We start from the raw sequence: 25,105 nt of genomic DNA on the forward strand, positions 1-25,105 counted from the left end.
GAACCACAGATGTGTCAATTTTTAATTTTCTAAAGTATAAATGATCCGTCAACAAGGTCTTTTACCCACCTGCTGCTCAAGAACAGGGACTTTACTCCTGAATTATGAAGCAGCGTGTTGTGTTTATTCGTGAAGCTCGGGTCTACTGAACACGTCAAACAGAAAAACTCGGAGACGCAGCGCTGGTCGTGTTTGTCGTTAGATTTTATTGCAGCTGAGGTTTTCTTAGTGTTTACAAAACCAGAGCAGATTGCAAGCGTCCACGGGGAGTGAAGGGGGGCGGGAGTTTCACATGAGCATCGTCACGCTGCGTCAGTTAAGGGTGCAGCCTGCAGCTTCACCCCGTTACATTCACAGTGTCGCCGCCGTCGAAGCCTCATCCAGCTGGAACGGGAACTTTTTGGATGATTATACATAAACGCTGAGGGTCGTGTACAAGCTTTAAATTTACAATTCTGTTTCTCTAAGTTACATTCAAAACAAAAAACAAGGCAACCACAGAGCGCTAAAATGAGATGCTGACTCTATGCTGTGCAGCTTTCAACCTCACCTCCACCCTCTCTCTTCTCTCTTACAGCACCCCCCTCCCTCCGGCACTCTCCCGATCTGCCCTCTCCTCAGTCTGCAGCTGTGAGCGTCGGGGAGTGTCGTAGTGCTGTTGATAAGGCAGAAACAGAGAGAGCTACTCACTCAAACCTTAAAAGGTCAAGAGCTCTGTGCATGTGTGCATTTGTGATGGGTAAGATAAGGAAGATAATGCAGCTGAATGACGGGTGAGGCGGTGGTGTGTTGGAGTCTCTAGTTTCTTACTAAAAAGGCTCGAGATACAGCCCGAGAAAATTCGTTTTTTAAGCTTTATATATCATAGCACAACCATTCAACCCAGTAATATTTAAAGAACCTTGAAGCACCTCACTGGATCGAGTGTTCTCATTACGATTTATTGGAGCCAATCAGATGGCTCGTTGAGTCGTTACTGCTGTGCATGAACCCACTAGAAGCCTAGTTTGTCTGTGAATGTGTGCACAGTGTCCATCAGTCTGCTCATTGGCTTGCATTGTTGATCGTCTCGGCGTGGTGGAGCTGCTCTTAATGTTGGGAGTGGGGAGGGAGACACTGTGGCTGAGGGAAAGGTGGAGGGTGAGAGTTTGCTTGAGGGAACGCCTCGACTTGGGACTGGCGTTGCAGCTGTGGTCTCTGAGCAGCAGCAGCAGCAGCAGCAGCAGCTTTGGCCTCCCTCTTGGGAGTATTGTTGAGGATGTCCAGGCTCCGGCGACTGGAGGAAATGACATCGGCGACGAATTTGGTGCATTCAGCACAGACGTCCCTCAGTGTGCAGCCGTGAGCGTACAGGTGGGGGAACTCCTCCTCCACTGAGCGGCGGGATAAGCTGCGCAGCGACCTGCAGAGGAGGGTGGAACAGTTTTATTAGAGCAGACATGAGGCACTCAAAGAAAGCCGAATATAAAACTAAGGGAGATTTCCATAATGACTACATGGTTCTTTAACAATAATTTAACTCAGGGGTGTCCAACTCCAGGCCTCGAGGGCCGGTGTCCTGCAGGTTTTAGATCTCACCCTGGATCAACACACCTGAATCAAATAATTAGTTCATTACCAGGCCTCTGGAGAACTTCAAGACATGTTGAGGAGCTAATTTAGCCATTTAAATCAGCTGTGGTGGATCAAGGACACATCTAAAACCTGCAGGACACCGGTCCTCGAGGCCTGGAGTTGGACACCCCTGATTTAACTGCACATCCAATAAGCACTCAGGGCCATCCCTCACACCCCCAAAACCCAAAACAAAAATGTTTTAGTTCACAAGCCATAAAAAACTGAGGGCTGACCCCCCCTCCCTTATGACTTACAAAAATAAAATGCTTTTTTAGATATTTAATAAATCACACATGTTGTGGAAAAGCTACAGTACTACTTTAAGTTTTTCTTCTTCAGAAAAAGCCACTAATTTATTTCTCTTTTTATTTATCTATTTATTGGCAGCACTTTTAAAACCAAACTGACAACAATGGCTGCTCAGCAGAGACACATCAGCTGAACATCTGGAAAGATGGAGCTACACTAGATCTTTCCAAGCTTATCCAAAGTGGCTGAAATATAAACACAGACATGCAGCAGCGCTGGGGCATCACAGTCACTAACGAGGAGATTAAGGTCAGCTTCTCTGATTGAAAAAAAACAAAAACAAAACAACTCGCTGTTACAAAACTCTGTGTGTTTCTGTGCACGGAGCCGCATGGTCGGGTCTTGGTGACAGGTGTTAGAGAGCGGCTCAGCACAGCACCACGCCAGTGGCCCATTTCTCTCGTCAGCTCGCTGTTTGGCTCTCTCTGTCCACGCTCTCTTCCACTTCTGTCTTCACAGGGCCAAAAGCAGCGAGGATTTTGATGACAGCTGGGTAATTATTACATAATGGCTGCTTAGAGGCCCTGGAAGAGGCACTGCACTGATTACATAACTAAAGAGAGAGAGAGAGAGGGGGAGGTAGGTGGAAGTTGGTGATTGGATTGAGTAGGCAATCTGCGATTGGTTGAGGTAAGCACAGAGGCTGGTGCTGCTTAGGCTCGAGAAGGTTAGCAGTCATTGGCTTGAGTTAGAGGCAGACTTAAATAGATTTGACCTGTTTTTCCGTCTAGGTGTCCACTGTCTCGGGATTGAACCTGAGCAGTGAGCGGATGACAACACTGTGGGGAAACTGGTGTGTTGGAGTCCAAATGTCAGGTTGGCCTCAGGTTTGGAAACAAAAAGGTGTGCAGCTCAGAAGGTAGTACTTAACCTAGCTTAGCTACGCCAGGTGTTTCATATTTGCTACATGGGTTTTTGAGACCCATGTATCTGTCTGTGCAATAAGTTGCACAAAAATGCCAGAAGTAGCAGATATGATACAAATTAAACCTCAGATATGCAAATTAATATTAAATTTATTTTTTAAAAATTTGAATTTTGGGGCAATTGTTTCAGGGTCCAGGCCTTACAGGGATTAAACCTTTGAACTTCCTTATCAGCTTTGACGAGCTTAAACTAAGGCTGTAAACATGTTAAAGAGGACCTGTTCTGCTCCTTTAGTATTCTATGTAGCACTGCATTATTCACATTTAAAAATAAAACAAAACCTGAAAACATTTTTCTCTTCTGCCAGCTCCTCATTTGAATCGGGGCTTTCTTTCCTTTCTTTCCTGAAGCCTGCAGAGGGGCAGCAGGCATTGCCTGGGACAGTGGGAGCCTTGAAGTTCCAATTCTAAGTTAATGTTCTCAGAAAATGGCAACCAGAGTTATTATAGTTTTCTCATTAGTTTTTATTTTTATTTAGAATTTTTGTTTTAACCCTCTCGAGGCAGGCGTTGCCGATTTGCACCAGTTAAAAACTAACAACCTGATTACCCCACATACATATTTTATGAGTTTTTTTTTACTCAGAAGGACTGCATGTTACTGCAGGTCTTGGTTGTGCATTAGCAACACAAAGTTTAATTTGAGCCTGAGAGGGTTAAGTTCAGTTTGTCTGCCACAGCAGATTTTCTTGTTTCAGTTAGTTTTAGTCTTTTTAATTATACATGTATAGAAGGCAAATCAGTGCAGGTATCACAATCAAAACAAAGAGCATATATATAATATATATAATCATGTATAGACATCCAGAGTCTATATTAACACATCCATCATCAGACAGATACTAAAACATTTCCTTGGTATATTTTTTATTTTAGTTTAGTCAGTTTTCAAAGTTAACAAAATAAAACAAACTGGAATGATCTTGTTAAGTCTAGTTTTTATTTTTTATTTTCGTTTTTCACATCCAGTTTTAGTTTTTGGTTTATTTTTTGTTTACTGAAATCATCTTGATGCTACTTTTTGAAATGAAAGATGTGGAAGGCTGCGACAGCTGCAAACATCTGCAGCAGCTGCAAACATCTGCAGCAGCTGCAAACATCTGCAGCAGCTGCAAACATCTGCAGCAGCAGACACTCCAACAGGAACTTTACGTTTAACACCTGCTTATTTTGAGCCACACCACTCAAACATATTTTAGTTGCTTTCTAAAACACAAAAGTGTTTGAAGAGAATAAGCCTCTGTGCTAACAAAGGAGAAACAGTGACTTGCTATTTTGAGTTAAGTTCCTGAGAGGTTCCTGTGGTTCTTCTCCCCACATGGTGTGGCTGTCAGCGGGTCTGTCTGAACTGCCATTCCAAAAAAATAAATTATATATAATAAAATAATAAAAGAGCAGATCAGGACACTGCCAGTGAAAGGTGCCAGACACCAAAAATGTGAGATCGACATCTAGGGACATTTTAGAGAGTTTGATGTTAGAAAAACGAAGCTTTTAATTAAAAAAGGCCATGTCTGGCAGAGATCGAGGCGGTGTGTGCCCCTGCCAGGCCTCTACTGCTTGGCTATCATAGCCGTTCCCAAATCCCCCTCTCATGTAGATTTTAGGGGACAGTGGTTGTCGACGGTGCAAACTGCACCCCTTTTTGAGAGCTCTGCAACAGGCAAAGCCTCCATAGGAAACTCATCAGCTAGATTTGGAAAGGAAGGTATGTTAGGTATGCTTTTCACATTTCTTTTGATCTTTCTCCTGGTCCTCAGTGCATACTTCAGAAGAAAACTGTCGTTTTATTTTCAGCCAGCTTCATAATCTTCTCTACAATAAACAGACTCAGCTATTGAAGACAAACACAGACTCACTTGTAGACTTGGCTTTTTTGTCCATGGCTCTTTGGAGTGCTGTGAAAGCCCACAGTGTACACAGGAATGTGGGCCATCTTCTTTGAGGGTATCTTCATCTGGAGCACAGAAGAGGCAGACCAAGAGGAAAAACAATCAGGCAGAGGAAAGAGAACCGAGAGAGCCTGTGGTGGGAGGCACTGCAGATGACTTTCACATTACAAGTATTTCTAGCCTCTACGACAATAGAGATTCAAAACACACGAACATCAAGGCCACGAGCCGCACAGTCACAGAGCAACAATAAGCAAATGCACATATTTCAATAAAAACTAACCACAACTGTAAAAAAACAACACACACAAATTAGCCACAGCACACAAATCACACAAAATCCAAACCTACAGAGCACAGAACCACACATCCAACACGGTCCGGGACTGAGGCAACAAATCAAAACCAGCAAAAGAACAAAAGAAGAAGAAGTGACGTCAATAGAAATGACAACCAGGCTCAAATAATGTGTTAATAAGCACTAAAATATGTCATTTAACCCCTTTCTGCAGCAGCTCCAGCAGCCTCTTTCTTTCTCTTTTTACATGTAAAAGCTCCACATAGCTTTACTTAACAGGTCAACCTGAAGCATAAATGACTTCATATGTTTATTCTCATTGAAATGTAGCCCTTTAAATGCAAGTTCTTTGTTGTAACAATGCTTCTTGGCAATAAATCTTATACCATTACCAAAGCCTGCTTATTTCCCCTTAAATGGCCTTTTCATCCTCTCCACTCCCCTATCAGAGGTAGCCTCTGATGAACCCCGCTCTGTAGAGCATAGAGTCCCAGACATCATAGACGTTGCAGAATCTCATCTAGATATCTCTCTGAACTGAGATCGCCTGCAGTGATGACAAGCCTTGTATTTCCAGTGAGGGAGATACCACCCCACAGCATTGCGCTGCCTCCATTAAAAGCTGTTACTCTATCAGTCCACTCCACACTCTGATGATCCAGTGGCCGTAGGCAGAGTCTGAACTCAATGCTGAACGGAGCTAATCAGGCGCCAGTCAGACATCTGACGGTCTCCAGAAGCTCAAAACAAGAGCTAATGGCAGAATAAGCAGTTTGGCATTGGCAGAGAAGATTTAGCAAGTTTCTCATAGGTCCAACGCACATACTCTACTCTGCTACTCGACCTACAATCGTGTTTCCAACAGTTTTAAGACTTAAGACATAAGATTTGCCAAGAAGAAGCATACAACCAAGAGTGTAATCAACCAAACTAACATTGCCTTTCTTTTTGTGTTTATATGAAAAAAAAATTACAACAAATTTTATTATGAATATAATGGTGACACTCACTGCACACAGCTCTGTCTGTGAGTGCAGAAGCTCCACCCACTCCGTGCCAAAACCTTCTGTTTATGAGGAGCAGCCAATAAGAAGAAAGTTGACTAAAACGGCTTTAAAGGGAGTTACTACACTTAAACTTACACATAAAACAGTTATTACACTGTTTTATGTTAAAAATAAAATTTGTTTTTCATTTTTTGTAGAAATATTTTTTAACTTAACAATTCACAGTGTGTAAGAATGACAGTTCAGATGTGAAAACATTATATAACTTTATATACTTTAATTAAAAAGACCTGGTATTAAATGACATAACATGTATGAACAGAAAAATTAAAAACTACAGCAGTAAAAGTAATGACATGAAAAGCGAGGCTAAAAAGGCTGAGTACAAAATCTTACACAGCACAATAAAAACAGAGCCAAAAGAAAAGATTTGAAAGTTAGAAAGTTACCTTTGCACTGCAGGAGCTGCAGACAGATCTGGGAGAAAAAGAAAAGATTTTACTACTACAGCACACATGTCTGCACACTTTCCTACTGCTTAAGCGGGAACAGGCCGCTCTGATGGCTATAAACCCCCCACCCCGGTAAGACCTGTTCTCATGCTACTTGTTCTAATAATCCCTAATTGTAGCATTTGGAGGTGCAGCACAGTCACAGCACGGTCCCTGGTTCCAATCTCTTGCATGAAAACATTTGAATTCAGTAGTGATTAGTGGGAGCATAAATGTGAAGGGTACAGAAAAAAAATCAGTGGCACTGAAGGTCGTAGTAAGCACAGTGGTCTCCATCATGGCAGGAAGCAGGAACTGGGAGAGTAGAGAAGAATGAATGCAAGAATGAGCAGCTCCAGAGCGCTCTGGACCTCAGGCTGGGACAAAGCTTCATGTTCTGACAGGACAACCACCCTAAACACACAGCCCAGACAAAGAAGTGGCCTCAGGGCCACTGTGTGAATGTCCTTGAGTGACCCGGTCAGATCCCAGGCTTGAAGCCAATTGAACATCGTTGGCAAGATCTGAAAATGACCGCGCACCGACGTGCCCCATCCAGCCTGATGGAGCACGAGAGGCTCTGCAAAGCAGAATGGAAGAAACTGCCAACATATATGTGTGCTAAGCGTGTAACTGAGTACCACAAAGGCTGAATGCTTATGCACATGTTATATTTAGTTCTTTTATTTTCATACATCACAGCAAACTTTGTTCACTTTGTCTTTATGAGATATTGTGAGTAGATTTCTGAGGTAAAAAATGAATCGCACTTTGGAATAAGCCCGTAATTTGACAAAATGTGGAACAAGTGAAGTGCTGTGAATACTTTCCGCATGGACTGTAAATATGCCCGGGTATTGATTTGTGGAGACTCATGTTTCAGCTGCAACCTTGGAACAAACGTTTAAACATCAACAAGAGAATGAAAGACTTCCTTCATACCTTTTGCACAGTAAGCAGGTAGACGGCCACGAGAAGAGGGGGAATTTCACTCTGCAGCAGCAGCAAACCTGAGAACACACACTCACAGTCAGTGAATCCCGTTAGTGTCAACAGCACAAAGAAACACTGCACTGAGAGAAGTTCTGCACTGTTACCTTCCCCCGCTTCAGGTTATTGTAGAGCTCTTTGCTCTGGAGAAACTTTTCCATCTCCGCTTTGACCAGTACTCGCCGCACGTTGATGACCTCGTCCACGGTTAAGGCGAGGCTCTCAACAGGGTGGCTGAACTCATCCTGAACACAACCGAGAGCAGTTAAAGAGAGGAAACCCATCATTCTGAGCTCCTGTCCACGGTTTATTTTAAAGAAAAAGCTAAAGATAAGAGATTACAGAGGAAAACTAAAACCAAAATGTTATCACCTGCAGTTTTATGCTTGTGTGAAACAGTCAAAGAAAAGTTTAAGCTCCTGAACACAAGTCTTTTCATACACATGAAAGACTTGTGTTCAAAAGATTAACTAAACCTTGCAGGAAATTGCCAGAAATGTAACATTTCAACACAACAGTATGTACTACTCCTTTTACAAAACTGAACTATCTGCCAGTCTCATGTCCTCCTGCACAGTTTCGCACCTGAGCCTCCAACTTCCCTTTCTACTGCACGGATACATGTTGTGCATATCTGTGAAGGGAGCAGTACACACCCATGCAAAGGTTTTTTGGGGCGGGCATTTTTCTGCACGGATTAGCCTTCATTTGAAAAAGAATATGGCAACTTTCAAAATAAAGTCATTGCTGTTGATTTAGATCAATATTATCGATACTGCAGCACTTTATACAGTAAAAAAATGGAGATATAACCCCACCAATCTAAGCTCAGTAACAGATAAAATTGGCTTGACAGGATGAATATTTCTGCAGACCATCCTCTGCCTCTGCAGTGTTTTCATCTCACCATCCACTGGTGCTCGTCTCCAGCTCTGGACTCAAACGCGGTCTCGGATGCCTCTGTAGTCTCGTCGACCGAGCTCAGAGACAGGCGGGCCGGAGAGGGCGGCACCCAGCCGTGAACCGGGAAGGAGGCTGGCACGTGGACATGAATGAAAAGTGAATGAGACAGAGAGGGAATAATGAGCTGAGGACAGTAGAAAGTGAATGAGAGAAAGCCACGAGTCGCGGTCTGAAGAATCCATGAATTACACATCAGCCTCTTTCATTCAGGCCCGTCTCGGATCTCAGGCCTTCAGAGAGTTTGTCGATCCGACTGGAACGTCGTCATCTATTATTAATCTGATTTCAGTGGAGTGATTGGCCCATGCTGCTACATCTGTAACTCAGATCACGGTGAGAGGTCTGCTCTTAACACAGCAAACCTCACACAGTTTAAACTGGGTGCCTCTTCGATCCTGCAAATGGAAGGTGTCAATTTGTCTCTAATGGAAAGTAAACAGGGCAATGGGAGGGCTGGAACAGGCCAGTAAACATGATCAGCACATATAATTTGGATCAGCTGCCGATGACAGCCGGCTTATAGGCTTACCTCCTCTCACTGGCACACTTGAGGCCGGAGAGTCCTCTATTGGCAGAGCTGTGCACTGCAAATTAAAAATCCTGCTATCGTCCAGCTGAGTGTAATGTTTATGGCACATAAGCACTGTGGATGGCTTTGCAGAGTGGATCAAAGTCAGGATCGTTTTTCAAACAATTACCTCTGGATATGGACACCGAGGCTGCTAATGCACGAATCATGGCTATCAAACACATAACATCCTTCCCGGGGCTTTCATGCAGCACACAATTCAAAGCCATTAGCTTCTACCCTCCTTCACCCAATCACTTGATTTGATTACAATCCATCTCTGAGCTGTTCCACGGCCGACGTGAATCCAAGTCAAGGCTGCAGCGCGGTGAACTGACACAGCTGTTCTGTGAGGTAACGGTGGTTCAGCGAGGTTGGAGATTGGAAGCAGTGGTGACATAATGTCTCCCAAACCATTAAATCATTTCATTACCCCGAGGGTTGGGAATCGAATAAACATTTCTTCCTAGAGTTTTGGTTTTGTAGCCGTAACGGTAATTAGTAGATGCTGAGTTTTGTCATGACTGTTTACTGCTGCTTTCCTTCCAGGCCTCGAGGCAGAAGAGGTGGAAACTTAAAAAAAGACTTCAGTATCCCCTGCACTCAGTTTGTTGGGTCTGATGTCTGTTCGGAGGCGTTTTTCATTCAAATACAGTGATGAAGAGAAAGCCATCAGGAGGCTCATCAACACACATCTCTTTGTGGCTCTTCATATGTCTGTGAATGTACAGACAGCTATTACTGTCTGTACATTCACATTAAAAGAAGCATTAAAAATGTCCAAGTTTTAAACTTTTTTAATGATAGAAGGTGATCAAGGGAGGTTTGTGGTTTTTGCTTGGTTTGTCCTTCTGAATTCACACATCTATTACAGACCAGGGTCTCGGGGTCTTTTATAAAGACAAACTTGATGCAAGAATGTACAGTACAACAAATCTGACCCATGCACAGAGACGTTTGAAACCTGCTGACACAGATGTTGAGGCGGTGAATCAAAGCCAAACTAATAATTGAATACACGCTGTCAATATATCCGATACCATCTGATACATTTATATTAACTTCAGACAACACACGTCCTCCCACGGTGTGAAGTAGAGACTTAGGAGGTCAGACTCTACGGTGACCAACAGCAGTAGAGCCCATGTATAAATTACAGGGAGTGCAGAATTATTAGGCAAGTTGTATTTTTGAGGAATAATTTTATTATTGAACAACAACCATGTTCTCAATGAATCCAAAAAACTCATTAATATCAAAGCTGAATGTTTTTGGAAGTAGTTTTTAGTTTGTTTTTAGTTTTAGCTATTTTAGGGGGATATCTGTGTGTGCAGGTGACTATTACTGTGCATAATTATTAGGCAACTTAACAAAAAACAAATATATACCCATTTCAATTATTTATTTTTACCAGTGAAACCAATATAACATCTCCACATTCACAAATATACATTTCTGACATTCAAAAACAAAACAAAAACAAATCAGCGACCAATATAGCCACCTTTCTTTGCAAGGACACTCAAAAGCCTGCCATCCATGGATTCTGTCAGTGTTTTGATCTGTTCACCATCAACATTGCGTGCAGCAGCAACCACAGCCTCCCAGACACTGTTCAGAGAGGTGTACTGTTTTCCCTCCTTGTAAATCTCACATTTGATGATGGACCACAGGTTCTCAATGGGGTTCAGATCAGGTGAACAAGGAGGCCATGTCATTAGTTTTTCTTCTTTTATACCCTTTCTTCCAGCCACGCTGTGGAGTACTTGGACGCGTGTGATGGAGCATTGTCCTGCATGAAAATCATGTTTTTCTTGAAGGATGCAGACTTCTTCCTGTACCACTGCTTGAAGAAGGTGTCTTCCAGAAACTGGCAGTAGGACTGGGAGTTGAGCTTCACTCCATCCTCAACCCGAAAAGGCCCCACAAGCTCATCTTTGATGATACCAGCCCAAACCAGTACTCCACCTCCACCTTGCTGGCGTCTGAGTCGGACTGGAGCTCTCTGCCCTTTACCAATCCAGCCACGGGCCCATCCATCTGGCCCATCAAGACTCACTCTCATTTCATCAGTCCATAAAACCTTAGAAAAACCAGTCTTGAGATATTTCTTGGCCCAGTCTTGACGTTTCAGCTTGTGTGTCTTGTTCAGTGGTGGTCGTCTTTCAGCCTTTCTTACCTTGGCCATGTCTCTGAGTATTGCACACCTTGTGCTTTTGGGCACTCCAGTGATGTTGCAGCTCTGAAATATGGCCAAACTGGTGGCAAGTGGCATCTTGGCAGCTGCACGCTTGACTTTTCTCAGTTCATGGGCAGTTATTTTGCGCCTTGGTTTTTCCACACGCTTCTTGCGACCCTGTTGACTATTTTGAATGAAACGCTTGATTGTTCGATGATCACGCTTCAGAAGCTTTGCAATTTTGAGACTGCTGCATCCCTCTGCAAGATATCTCACTATTTTTGACTTTTCTGAGCCTGTCAAGTCCTTCTTTTGACCCATTTTGCCAAAGGAAAGGAAGTTGCCTAATAATTATGCACACCTGATATAGGGTGTTGATGTCATTAGACCACACCCCTTCTCATTACAGAGATGCACATCACCTAATATGCTTAATTGGTAGTAGGCTTTCGAGCCTATACAGCTTGGAGTAAGACAACATGCATGAAGAGGATGATGTGGACAAAATACTCATTTGCCTAATAATTCTGCACTCCCTGTAATGTGTGTATACAGATACGTTAGGCAGGCCTGATATATCTCAGGTTTCAACCACACTGTGCAATGCGCTAAACTCTGTCGTGCTTGTTAACCGCTGAACTACGCAATATTACATCTTATTTTGTACTGCTTTACTCATATTTCTTGTATGGTGTACACGTTCCCTATTGTTGAATATAGTATTATTGTTATAATACAGAGAGGTGAGCCAGATATTGAGCAGACAAAGCCACATTAAGTTTCCAGGGCTGATAAACTCTTTCAGATTTGTGTCACGATTAAGGTTTTGGTCAGAACTTTTTTTCCGAGCATCAATATCATGGGATTTGTTGTCATTTTCAACAGCAGGACTGCACAGATTTCATGCAGGTGACGAAGAGTAACAGAAACAAACACAGCTTCCTTGGACGCGTTCTGTTTCCTGATGATTCACTGCAGAAAAATGTTTTCAGTTGGAGAATTTCATATAGTATAACCTGTTTTGATGAGCCACCTATCCCACATGATGACATTAAGTGTTTAGCCAATAAGAAAACAGATAAAAGATCCAGGTAACCAGTGCTTGTTGTAGTTCAAAATCCTAGAAGTTTAGTTGGTGATGTTTTGCTACTAAAACTATGATATATTCCATCTTAATGACGGACCCCACAAAAAAAAGGAGCTGATCGGACTGCATGCTCTCCACATCATGTAGCTCACAGCAGGTGAAACGATGGCAGGATTCAGGGAAGTCTGGCAGCTTGACATGTCAATACACAGAGTGCTTTTCACCTCAAGTCAACAATTACCTTCACTGGTTAAATGCAAGATAACATCGCGCAACTTTAAAGTATTTTAGAGTGATTTGGAATGACTCAAAGATTTTCATTTAGCTTCAGTAACAAAACTCTCTGCAGGGGACGTGACTGCCCACAGACCCACAGGACCGAGTGGAGACTGGCCATCCTCACCTGGCTCATCATCAGCACGTCACATATGCACAGTCTGAAAATAAAGCCAGTGGCAGTTCTCGCACATCATTACACTGCACGTCCTCATTATGAGTAATGTAGGCTAAGTTTACAGTTAAACCAAACATGTATAAATCACATTTACAAATGATGATTTTGATCACATGATATCGTGGGTGGGTGAGTGCCAGAGGTCAATGTGATTTTAAGAACCAATCAGCGGCCTCATTTTTACGTATTAAAAGTCATGAGGTGTTTATGGTTGAATGTAGGTGTTTAGAGGGTGGGATACAAAGCTGATCCACGTGCACACATTTATTAAGGAGTATTTGCCTGAATGTATCCACGTATCTGATTTTTGTATGCTTTTAATCTGGATACTAATTCACTCTTTTATAAATGAGACCCCAGGACTTGTCCTCTGTCACGTTTAGAAACTTGCTGAAAACCAAAAAGTGCAAGCTTAATCCCACTTTTTTTTCTCCTTGAAGGCTCAAAGACTGGCCCTGTGTCTCCCCCTATGGGAGGAGACTTAGCATTGCAGACAGGTGAATCATCAGCCACGGCTGGATCAGAGTCTGAAGACTTTCATAACAAGGAGACTCTTAAAACAGCTTATATCGCTAGTGATTTTATTTCAAACAGGAAGCTCTAACCCCCTAAAATGAGCTGCTGCAGTGCTTGGCTGGGATTAATTCACAGACAACTTCTGAATGGTGGTGATTGTGAAGCACTGCCACACTGCTCAGTGCAGGCTGAATACACAACAAGCTGTGGTCCTGTACTGAAAACTGATTACAGCTTCTTTTCAGTCCTCTGAATGAGACAGCACAGCTCGTCAGGGTCCATCGTTATATGGTAACAGTTCAGTACCTGTCAACTCAGACGCACCTGTCCATTTAAAGTTTAATTTCAATTAGTGTTTTTCTAGAGAGTAGTGTGTAACCAACATAGTTTGGAAAAAAACCCCAGAGAGCACCTAGAGACATAAAGAATTACGCATTTGAGTACTAGCATAGAGGACATTCTGACCTCTGTGATGAGGAGGAGCACCGGCGCTGGTTAGAGTCCTGGATCGAGGCCTGTCGACCCTCAGCTTGACCACCCCGCTCAGCTGGGCCGACTCAGAGAGCGAAGGAAGCATTTCCCCACGGAGCACAGCCAGGTCGTGCTCCGAAAAGGACCGATCTCTTTTCAGAGGAATCGGGGAGCTCTCGGTCCTCCGCAGCTCCCCGTTATCTGGAGACTCCTCCTCCTTTGGTGGAAAGGTGGTGGGTGAGGAAAGATTCGGGGTGGGGAGGAAAAGTGAGGGACCAGGGAGATGAGCAGGAAGAAAGTAAAGAGAAGTCACCAGATAATAATGATCTATCAGCTTTAATTCTCAATTTTCTTCACAGTTTAGGATGCATCTATCCTGAGCAGTGTTTTCCAGCTCTTCCTGCAGGATCCTGTGTGTTCCCAGGACAGAATAAATCCAGTACCTTGCAAAACTAAGCTAACTAATATGTTATTTGCTGTTTTTAGGAAACTGAATTTGATATGTGGCTGGAAAACGCCAAAAAGGAAGCAGCTGACACGGAGGAACAGCAGATTCACTCCGAAAACCTTCAAACATTCAATTTAATTATGAAGCTTTTAGTCTTCCTCAAAGCTTCTCAACCTAAAGGTCAGGACCCCATTTGGGTCCAAGCAATATACAGTCTGCGAAGTTTTATAGACGCACCACAAGAGCGGGTTATTAACTTAGTACTGGTTTACTTCACCAATTCGTTAAGCTCAGATGGATATTGTATGGGAATATGGGAGACTCCTCAGTAGCAATTCCACCTGAAATGACCTGCTTTTTCTTTCTTTGTTTTTGTTTTAAGCAGGAGGATCCCCTTTCATTCTCCTGCATTTTATCAGTTCAGTGTGACATTTAGCTTTTGAGTGAAAATGGAGGAAGTGAAAATTAGTTTTTGCCTGTCAAACAGAAATTTAACACCACTATGCAGGCCTGTCTGGGAAATTTACCCCAGAGTGGGAAGAAAGATGTGAGGAGAGCTGCACCCTAAAGTTTGACAACAGGTTACTAAAAACACGTTTTTAAATATATTTAAGGAGATTTATTAACATAGTGTTGCTCTCTGAATCTGAGTATCAATTACAGACCATAAGAGAGCCTGCCAGCATTGGGTCCAGTTTTGTGGGATTAAATAAGCATTCTGATATTAATGTATGAGCTGACACACCTTATATACACACACTTGATAAATTAAAGCAAAATCCTACAATGCCATAAGTCTATGGAAGTCTTAAAGAGGGAAAACTACTATTATTACAAAACATATTCTGACAGTTGGTGCTTTGATTGGGTTAGGATCTCGTGTGCTTGTACCCTGTGGGCGTCAGTGGTCTCTTCCACTTTCATCAGGACAAAATATTTAATTATAGGATGATGGAATGTATTGATGTGATTGGATGGAAGTGTCATGTGGACATTTCTGCTCTCAGGTTTTAAAGCCAAACAAGCATGATACTTTAGGAAAACAATGCCACAAAAATGCATTTATAGAGGTATTGCAGACTAGATCTCACTGCTAAAGGAGGAGCTCTAAGCACAACTGCTTAAATAGACAGTAAATGGGATGTGTGGCACTGGCAGATCGTGTGGACACTTGTGAGTCTTCCCTCAAAGGGCAGGGTGCTCAAACTGCAGTCAGGGGGCTGGTGGAGGCCCTTTGTTCTGAATTTCTGTTCAGGTTCTACTCTTCTTATTTAGCGATCACAGTGGACTTGACCTTTTTTAACAATAACAAATACAGCTGGTGTCCGGTTTTGTCTTGTTTAAGAGATGGTGTTTCCTCTGTCAACTCCATCACTGTGTCTGCTCAGCTGTGATGCTACGCTTCTACATCTGCTGCAGACAGTGCTGGGGCGCCCTCTGCTGGACATGCATAAATAAATCCAATAAATTGCCGAATGTCAGATAAAATAATACCAAAAATATCTGTAATGGGACAATATCAGCCAGTAATACTGGCACGGTAAATGGAGTGGTTCTTGTGTAACGTTTTTCTTCTCTGCCTGAGCACACTACACAACATACCACATTCACACAAGCACGTTTCTCTGCCCTCAAGTGCTTTCCAGCCAACATTCACACTCCGATGGATGCATCAGAGAGCAACTTTGACTAATATCTTGCCCAAGGATACTTTGGCATGCCGACTCAAGTAGATTGGACTACCAACCTTCTGATTAGCAGATGCCCTGCACTACTGCCTAAGCTACATCCACCTTAGCCTTCCTATAGATCATGCAGACTATAGAGCAGGCAGTAACCTTTACTGTCAAATTACTTGCCATTAAAAAAAACATCCAGACCAAAAAACATATTTTGCATGGAGCCACAAAAAACATTTTCATAAATTAGGCTGACAACATTAGGGTCACCAGTGTGTGAATGTGTGTGTGAATGGGGTCCTCAGGGACTAGTAAAGTGCTATACAAATACAGGCCATTTACCATTTAACATGATAAACAGGCGTCAACAACTACAACATATAAATACAACAATAAATAACCCACTATGGGCTATAATTATGATTGTTTGCTATTTTTACTTTGAATTTTCACTACAGTAACATCATTATTTTTGCTGCATCTAAGAAAATGTAGAAGTAAAAAAAAAAAGAAACATTCATTTGTCAGAGCCACAGGGAGAAACTGGAAATGAGCAAAATAGCTGCATGAACCTCTGGAGGCCCCTCCTCTGAAGCACATCCTGTAGTTTTAAATGAAAATCCTATTTGGAAAAAAAGTCAAATTTCCAGGAATCCTAGAATCCCGGGCTAATGTTAATCCCATCCAAACTGACTCATTTTCCTGGTCAATTCAAACAGAGTAACATCGAAAACATCACCCCTGTGGAAATGTTTGCACAGCTTAAACTATAATCTACTTTAAATTAGTTTGGAACAGCTGAGATATTACAGTAAGTAGTTGCTGTCTGCAGTGCCTTACAGGATGGCCACAGACGAGGTTTAAAATGCTTGAGAGACTCGTTAAACCGTCACAGATGTACTCGGTGCAAGGAAAGAAGCAGGAGAGAGATTGTGACATATACCCAATGCCACATTTCCTAACCAGAAACTTGCAGCACGTAGCAGTGGTATAATATGAAATGTGAAAGCAAAGCAAGGTGAAAATGAAAGAAAGGACTGAGGAGGCAGACTGTAAACATGTCATTCCCTCTGGATTAAGCAGCAGTCAGTTTTGACCTGCAGATATCTCCCCCCATGCACATGTGAGGATATTTTTTAAAGTGCTAAAGCGTAGGGGAGCTTTAATGTTTGATGTAATACAGCAAGAGCAAGAGGAGAGAAAGAAAGGATTTCCCAAGTTGCTGAGTCTTTGTGCAAAAGAGAAAGCGATTCTTCCCAGTCACTGTTTCATTTTCCTCCTCAGAGAGGAATCTTAACCCACTTAGATTGGGAAACAGAGCGTGTGCTGCTGTTAAAAACAACACTGAGCCCACTTTCCTATTCCCCTTCAAGATCACAGAGTTCCAGCTCACCTCTGATATGTTCATCTCCTCCATCTCGGCCAGGGTCGGGGCCTTTAGCAGGATGCGAGGACGGGTTGGTGGCCGGGGTCCGAGCTCCGACACGGATAGGTCGATGCATGAAGTGGATTTGACATTGCAGGGACACGTCTGAGCCAGACAGGGCAGAGAGCCAAATGCTGAGGGAAGAGAAACCAGAAACCAGAAAATCTCAGGTGTGCTGAGATCAGAAGGGAGTAATCAGACGCACCCTGTGTACCACTTTGGAGTCAGTGCAATGAAGCAGCTCCGCCTTATTCCATAAGTTGCAGAAAGGTTCTGTTTTCAGTTTTGTTCATATTGTCAGAAAGGGTTAATACTCATAGGCATCACGACCTTCCAAGAACAGCAAATTCTTGGTGAGGACTCAGTGAAAAGCTCCAGGCCAGAGCAAAAGCCTTGGCACCAAACTCATAACTTTGACAGTCCCCCCGAGCCAATTCTGAAATTGCTCTTCCTTCATTCAAAATACAAAAATAACAAAAAAACAACAAAATTTAAAAAAACAGCCAGTGGATACAAACAATGACATGAGACGTGCTGTTCTGATGTAATATTATGGCTCAATTTGCCCTAAACCACCTGCCACAAACCTCAGTGAATCATGTTAACTGTGATTAATTTAAATTTTAGCCCTATCCAAATTTATTCACACTGAAATTCCTACAAATACACTATATGGACCTCACCTCTTAATCTTTAAATTCAGGTGTTTTCAGCCTCATTGGCACGGGCATATAAGATCAAACACTTCACCTGCAGGCTGCCTTTGAAAAACATTTGTGAAAGAATGGGTAGCAAGTGGTAACAGCACGTCACACTTGCAACAGATTTATTCCCTCATAGATACCTCCTGTGGCATTAACATCAGCACAAAAGCTGTCCACTGGGAGCTTCACGACATGGATTTTATGTCCAAACAGCTCCGGTAGGTCTAATGCGTAGGTGTCATAGCACTTTGGTCCATTTAAGGTAAATATACAATAAAGCAAGCTAAAACAATTAACAGCATCAACACCTTTCTGTCACAAAACTGAGAGTACAACTTCTTTACAAAGTCCCTGCAGATGCAGACCACTATTAAATGGCTGAAAAAATCCTGTAGGAGTTTGAGGAGACCAAAAAAAAAAGGATAAAAATAACACAAATACTGGACTTTTCCAAGTAGCCAGTCAATCCATGCTTCCATAAACTTTTAAGGTGGTATAAGTAAAAACTAAAGGGAAAAAAAAAAAAAAAAAGTGTGTGGATCAGCCAAAACCTGCTAAATTCATTGGTTTGATGGTTGATGGTTTTGAAAATAACTCTAAAGTCTGCATTTACACAGCAGTAATTGGAAGTCCTCTAAAAGCACAAAGCAAGTGATTGACTTTAATTCTTAAATTGTATTTTACCCACAGACATATCAGCATAAAAAACTCCCTTCAGATACAAGTCAAGACATTCGATTCCTCTTTCTGAATAAAAGCATGCCAGTCCCAGTTGACTAATTTCAGTCTCTGCAAGGCAGCTTGCTTTATAAACAGTCCGCACACTAAAACACGCTGACCTTGATCTGAAAATAGCAGGTCAATATTTATGAAACGTGAGATGACCTTCATGTGTACTGCAGCTCTAAATAGAAAAGTATTGTTGTGACTCTCAAAAGCTACAGTACAGAATGTCCAGACTCACTATGATGCAATTATTTCATCAGTTTAATGCAACTGTATTCACCTCTGAAAGGGCAACTGCATGCAGCTGCAAGCCAACTAGATCAACAAACACACGCTGTAGACAGGCTTAAATTTAAATATAATATTCATTATAATGAGAACATTATTGAGCACTTGCAAGGACTGATGAGGTTTCTGACAATATAAATAAACTTTCATTACTTAATCTATATACAAACAATAGATTAGGCAGTAGTTTAATATGTACTTGTGAGTGCTTTATTCTGCAAATGCATCCAGTCAGAACAACAAAACACAATATGCAACCACTTAATCAAAGAAGTACTTTGTAGGTCTTTCTATCCAGCAGCTTGCAGCTTGCATGGTACAGCTGGACTCTACACAAGCGAGCTCAGTTTTTAGGTCATTGACAGGGTTTAAAAACCATTACAGAGTCCCAACTCTCGTCCCCTGTGATGGTCCTTATAACGAAAATAGGGCCAGCTTGACAGAGAAGCCGATACTTGCTCGGTGCCTTGGTTTTAGGCTCATGGTGACACTCAGGGAGTGACCCAACAATAGCAGCAGGTTATTAAAGCCCTGTCCAAGGAGACTATAAATATGTTTGTTTGTTTTTTAACTCAATGTTAAAGTTAACTTAATGATCACACTTTACATGGTAAAAACGATCTGTGTTTTATCTTTACTGCTGGAATGACCCAGTCACAGGTCCCTGATGCCTAATAAAATACCTGACCGTACATTCTCTCCATGATATTTACATACTTGTTAAAGACTATTAGCACTGTACTGCTTCTAAAATATGGTCTAAAAAATTAAACCATGTGTTTGTTTGCTGGGATATGGATTGCAGAGTGGGAGAAGGTTTTTTGTTTTTTTTTATATTTTTGCCTTTATTAAACAGTGCAGTGGTGGAGTGTGAAAAATAAAGTTGGGAAAGACCTGCAGAAGGCCTTGGGTCGGTACAGGCATTTTTGGCAGAGTGCCTTAAACCTGCATTCTTTCTAATGGTCAGCAGGGGGCGACTCTTGTGGCCGTAAAAAGAACTAGAGAATATGCAGGCGTCCGTGAGGAAAGGAAAAATGCTCACTTGATCATTGACCTATTTCCTGTAAGCACTTTCCTGGTCGGTTTGTGACCTCAGTCACTACTTTTACGTCTTAATTATAACAACATGGATTTCCCTCTTCAAATAACTGTAATTGCTGTCTTTGTGACTATCAGTCTCTTACACCATTGTGGGAGAACTTTGGCCCAATCTTCTTTACAGCATTGCTCACTGAGGTTTTTATGCACAGCTCTCTGTGGTATTTCAGTCAGGTCGAGGTTTAGACTTTGACTGGGTCACCGCAGCACTTTGATTCTTTACTTTTAGAGTACCCGGGCAAAATGTGGATGCAAAATCAGCACAAATCATCCCGTGCTTGAAGTTGGTTTGAGGTATTTGTGCTGATGGCGTGTGTTTGGTTTTCGCCAAACATCAAACTGAAAATAAAAGTTTATTTAATCACCCAGTTCTTGGTACCTGGTATCTCTTTTGGGCAAAAGCAAATGCTATGGTGAAATGTGCAATATGAAACCTGTCCAAACTCTCTTTTCCCAGCTTATCCAAACTGAGTGGAGGGATACCAAACAGCAGAAATTAGGTTTACTTGTATCACACGCTTTAAGCCTGTGAACCAGGACTCTCAGGTCTCCTTTGGCACTTTGTGTCTTAACAACAATCTCTAAATGCAAATCTATGCAGAGCTTTTGAACCTCCTTTTGATTAGTGGCATTCTTTGTTCTGTTTATTTCGTTTTATCTATCAACACCCCGGGATCAAAGATTGTTCCCTTACGTCTCGAGCTGGGTGGAACTACTGGTCTAAGCTTCCTCTCCTGCTTGATCTCAGCCAGGACCCGGTCATGGAGGGACTGCTGCTGTGGGGGAGGAGGAGGGAGGCTGCGCTCTGAAACCTAAAGAAGAGAGGCAATTAGGTCACATCCACGAGTGAGAAATAAATATAAGTATATTACTTTTGTACTTTGAAGAGAAATTTTGATTATTCAGTACAGGTTATGCAGTCCATGTCCAGATGTTGAAATTTAAAAACCATGACACAACCACACAGAAGAAAACAGCACTGTGCTATGATATCAGTGAATGTTAGAAATGAGGCTTAATAAACTTCCAAACAAAAATAAGACATTTACTGGACATCTAAGTATTATTTATTAGCATGTATCAAAGAGAGCAGCATTAAGAAAAAAAACCTAAACTAAACATTGTCCACTGGAGGAGGTTTTTATTTTTATTGCACAAAAACACGAGCGCACGATGGTAAAGTGGAGACTGCATCCATGACAGAAGCATTACACTGCTAACATAACTTCAGCTCTCTGCAAGCAGCTGCACAGACAGCGTGCTAACACTAAGCTAGCCAAGAACGCAGAGAGAGGAAAAAACCCCTAAACCCACTTACTGGTTTAAGTGGAGGTCTTGATCTGATGAAATCCAGGATCAGTTCATGAGCATTTCTCTTCACTCTAGTAGGAATATCACCGTCCACCTGAATAAGCCAGGAAACAATGCAGAGCTTACTTTCTAAGTCTAACTTTTGTCAAGATAGACAGAAGGCTAAGACGGATAGCAGCGACTCTTTTTTGGCCTCTTGATCAAAGTACATTGCAACATGTTATAAACATCACATAGTCAAAGCAGATAAAACAGACTCCACACATCCAGGAGCATATTCTGGAATCCAAAGCTGCCTATAAACTATAACAGAACATTAGAAATATCCGACTCTCTCACCATACTATACTCATTATAATGTATAGAAGTTAAATAGAAATTGTAATCACAATCACAGCACATGCCGTAATCTGCTGGTATTTTCAAAAAACTGCAGCTGCTGCCAAAACAGCAGAAGGCTGAGAAAGGCCTTTATTAATATTTGCATTGTAAAGCTGAATTATGCATCTGCCTGTGGAGAAGGCCTCGAGATGATTCACTGCCACATGCATGCCTCCCATACAACATTTTCTTTCTGCAGTGAAGCCAATTTACAATACATGCATGATGCAGTAAGGTGCCTGAAAAAGGCCTCTAGTCTGATTCCTGTCTGCCCTGAGATGACTCCTATCAAGTTTCCAGTGAAAACATTTCAGAGCATTAAGTGCTTACTCTGCAAAAACAGCTCCACTGATTTCAGCTTCTTTACATCATGTCTGAACTCTCACCATAACTTTGCGTAGCTGGAACTTGCGAGCTCGTATGTCCTGCATGAGCATCTCGAACGGCGTGAGGCTGAACTCGGTGGGCAGCGGGTTGAACGGCTGCTCCTGCACCTTCTTCAGCTTCACTCCCTGCCTGAGCTCCTTCATCAGCTGCACCCACAGACGGGCCTGGCATTAAGCAATACGCAAACAACAACACCACTCATGTGCATGTGTCAGAGCAACAACACTGCTGTCCTCCCTGTCACAGACTGAATTCTCCCCTCACCCAGTCTCTGTGTTTCAGAGTGTCCAGTTCAGCCGTGGATCTGTCTTCCAGAGATTCCTCTGATGAGATCTTCTTCAGCATCTGGGCAACAAAAACATTTTTTTGTAGACAGCAGCAGTTGTCCATGACGACTGATTTTTATCTCTAAAACATGCCCACATCCACCTATAGTAAGTAAAGCAGGTCTGTGCTTCAACATAATATTCCCGTATTGTGTGTGTATAACCTCTTTTTAAGTTTTGTGGATATTATACATGGTTATGCTCAGGATATGTCGACGAGTTTCCACTGGAAATGCCTTTTGGTTAAACTGTCAGCAAGGAATTTGCATTTGCACTGTTACATTTTTATATAACTTTAATGCACATAAAAAACAGCTGCTTGTTTAAGTGAAAATACATTGATGGGGTTTTTTTTTGCACTAATAAATTTTGTCTCGCGTCAATTATATTGTCAGTTATATTGTTATTGCAAATTTTCAAATGTATGTCGTGATAAATATTTTTGGCCATATAGCCCTGCTCTAACATAAATTACTGCAGAGATTCTGTTGACTTTACAAATTTAGAAAAGGTATAAAATGGTTAAATATGACACTGGAGACAAATCCAGTTACCCAAAGCTTATTTACAGAAATTCATTTATAAAGGCCATGAAAACCAAACGTTCCAGCTCATCCTGCTTCTTCCTCCCCTGAATTCTTTGAATAACTTTAACTTATTTTAAAAGCATCCACAAATCAATTTGTCAGTGTTTTGTCAGAAGTGTTTACACTTCAGCTGCTGATGTGACATTTTAATTGCTTTCAACATCTGCAAGTCCACTAATACTTCAACTGTTTTAGCACCTAATAAGTGTACATGAAAGTATTAATTGAAGTATTTGTGATAGAGATGTTTCGGGAATTTTTCAGAAAACCTATCAAGATGTAAGCAAGTCAAAAACTTGATAATATATCGAGTTGTGGAAACCAGAATTACAGCATATTGCACTGACTGACTCGGAATAAAGTCTACATTCATTAGTCTTCCCATATGTTCTTGATGGGACAGCTGTGAGCGTGTCATTTTTGGTGAATGCTAATTAATAAACCATCACTAATGTTAGCTGCTAACAATACATATGAAGCCATTCATATCATTTTTGTTGCCCCGCCTGAGTAAATTATTCAGACAGTTGTCTTCTTCTTCTTCTTCATTTGGCTGCTCCCTTTAGGGGTTGCAACATCTGCCTCCATCTTATTATAGCATCTCTCACATCGTCCTCGGGCACACCAACCCTCTGCATGTTCTCCTTCTCTACATTCATGAATCTCCTCTGAGGTTTATTTTCCCCCTGCCTGGAAGCTCCAATTTTAACACCCTTTTAAAATTATTTTATTTTCACTCTTGCTCATATCCCTCTGTCACAAGTCATCCCTGACACTCCACCAAATCCACCCGTCTCATGCTCTCTTCTTCTCCTCTTTTGTGCACTATCCATTGCTTTGGATGGTCGACCTCAAGTGTTTAAACTCATCTAAACTTCACCATCTCTGCGCCTTGTACCCTGCTCTCACTACAGATCACAATGTCATCTGCAAAAGTCTCAGCTCAAGGAGACTCCTGCCTGACTCCTGTCTCCTGCCTTTTTAAAAAATTTTGGGTTGGGTTGGAGGGTAAAATCAGGTGGAGATACAGCTGCTGAAACAGAAAGGCGTTAACTAACAACAACTCTGGACTGAAGGCTCTCTGCCTCATCTGGATCTGCTAGAATGACACAGTGTCAGTCTACCATCTGCATGTACTCATGTAAACAGTTTTCTGCGCCATGTTTCTGCTAAATATTGACCAAAAAGCAGAAACACTGCAGTGACACGCCGCAAGTCAGATTTAAGGTTGAGTAGTTGGAGGAAACTGTGGAGGCGGCTTCTTCAGTCATTTATCAGTCTGCAGGATGTAAACAGGAATATTAATGGAGAAAGGCTGTAAGAATTTTAAATTTAGAGGGCACACACAAACACTACACCACTGAAGCAGCAGCTGTGGCATGTCAGTTATTCTTGTTTACACCTGTTTACAGGTGGCACACACCTGATGCTTTCAAGGACAGCTGAAACCTGAGATTGCATTACGCTGCTGAGTCAACTCTTTATTGTTTTTCTTCTTTTTAACATTCCAGTCTATGCTATGAATACAAAAAACAAAACATAAAATGACGAGATGATAACAAAATCAATGTACCTCCTTTGCATCTCTGATCTTGACGAGAAAGGTCTGCAGCTCCAGGGTCTCAACAAACAGAGCCCTGCAGACGGCCTGGTAGTGCTCCGGAGCCAGACTTGGGTTTGCCAGCCGAGATGCACACAGCGCCATCACCTGGCGGAACGTACACACTGGCCTGATTATGCCCTCCCGGTCCTCTTCTTCCTCTACCTCCTCCTCCTCTTCCTGTCCACTGTACCCCTCATCTGTTGTTGCGTTTCCGGCGGTGCTGTAGCCCCCTCCGCTTTGGTCCCCTGCCGCCATGCGTTCGATGAGGCGCTCCAGCTGTGGGCTGAGCTCGCGCTCCTCAGTGTCATCCAGCCCCCAATCCAGGGCTCGGTAGATAGCCACGCCGAGCAGGTGGACCAGCTGGAGGGATGAA

The 25,105-nt window shown here is 42.2% G+C and overlaps 1 protein-coding gene across 1 annotated transcript in view; it reads right to left on the reverse strand.

The window, feature by feature from the left end:
* Window positions 1–186: 186 nt before the first annotated feature.
* spire2 (spire-type actin nucleation factor 2) overlaps window positions 187–25,105 on the reverse strand; it is a 49,933-nt gene continuing 25,014 nt past the window's right edge. The window contains exons 3-15 of the mRNA XM_040036388.1: window positions 24,703–25,092; window positions 22,481–22,561; window positions 22,216–22,380; window positions 21,456–21,542; window positions 20,832–20,949; window positions 17,289–17,455; window positions 13,763–13,985; window positions 8,438–8,565; window positions 7,638–7,775; window positions 7,483–7,550; window positions 6,499–6,526; window positions 4,712–4,809; window positions 187–1,402 (exon numbers count right to left, since the gene is read on the reverse strand). Of these exons, the coding sequence (XP_039892322.1) occupies window positions 1,090–1,402; window positions 4,712–4,809; window positions 6,499–6,526; window positions 7,483–7,550; window positions 7,638–7,775; window positions 8,438–8,565; window positions 13,763–13,985; window positions 17,289–17,455; window positions 20,832–20,949; window positions 21,456–21,542; window positions 22,216–22,380; window positions 22,481–22,561; window positions 24,703–25,092 (2,004 nt within the window). The 3' untranslated portion in view covers window positions 187–1,089. The remainder of the gene's footprint in view (window positions 1,403–4,711; window positions 4,810–6,498; window positions 6,527–7,482; window positions 7,551–7,637; window positions 7,776–8,437; window positions 8,566–13,762; window positions 13,986–17,288; window positions 17,456–20,831; window positions 20,950–21,455; window positions 21,543–22,215; window positions 22,381–22,480; window positions 22,562–24,702; window positions 25,093–25,105) is intronic.

This window comes from Simochromis diagramma, unplaced genomic scaffold (genome assembly GCF_900408965.1).
Source record: "Simochromis diagramma unplaced genomic scaffold, fSimDia1.1 OVJJ01000333.1, whole genome shotgun sequence".
In the NCBI taxonomy this organism is placed as follows: Eukaryota; Metazoa; Chordata; class Actinopteri; order Cichliformes; family Cichlidae; genus Simochromis; species Simochromis diagramma.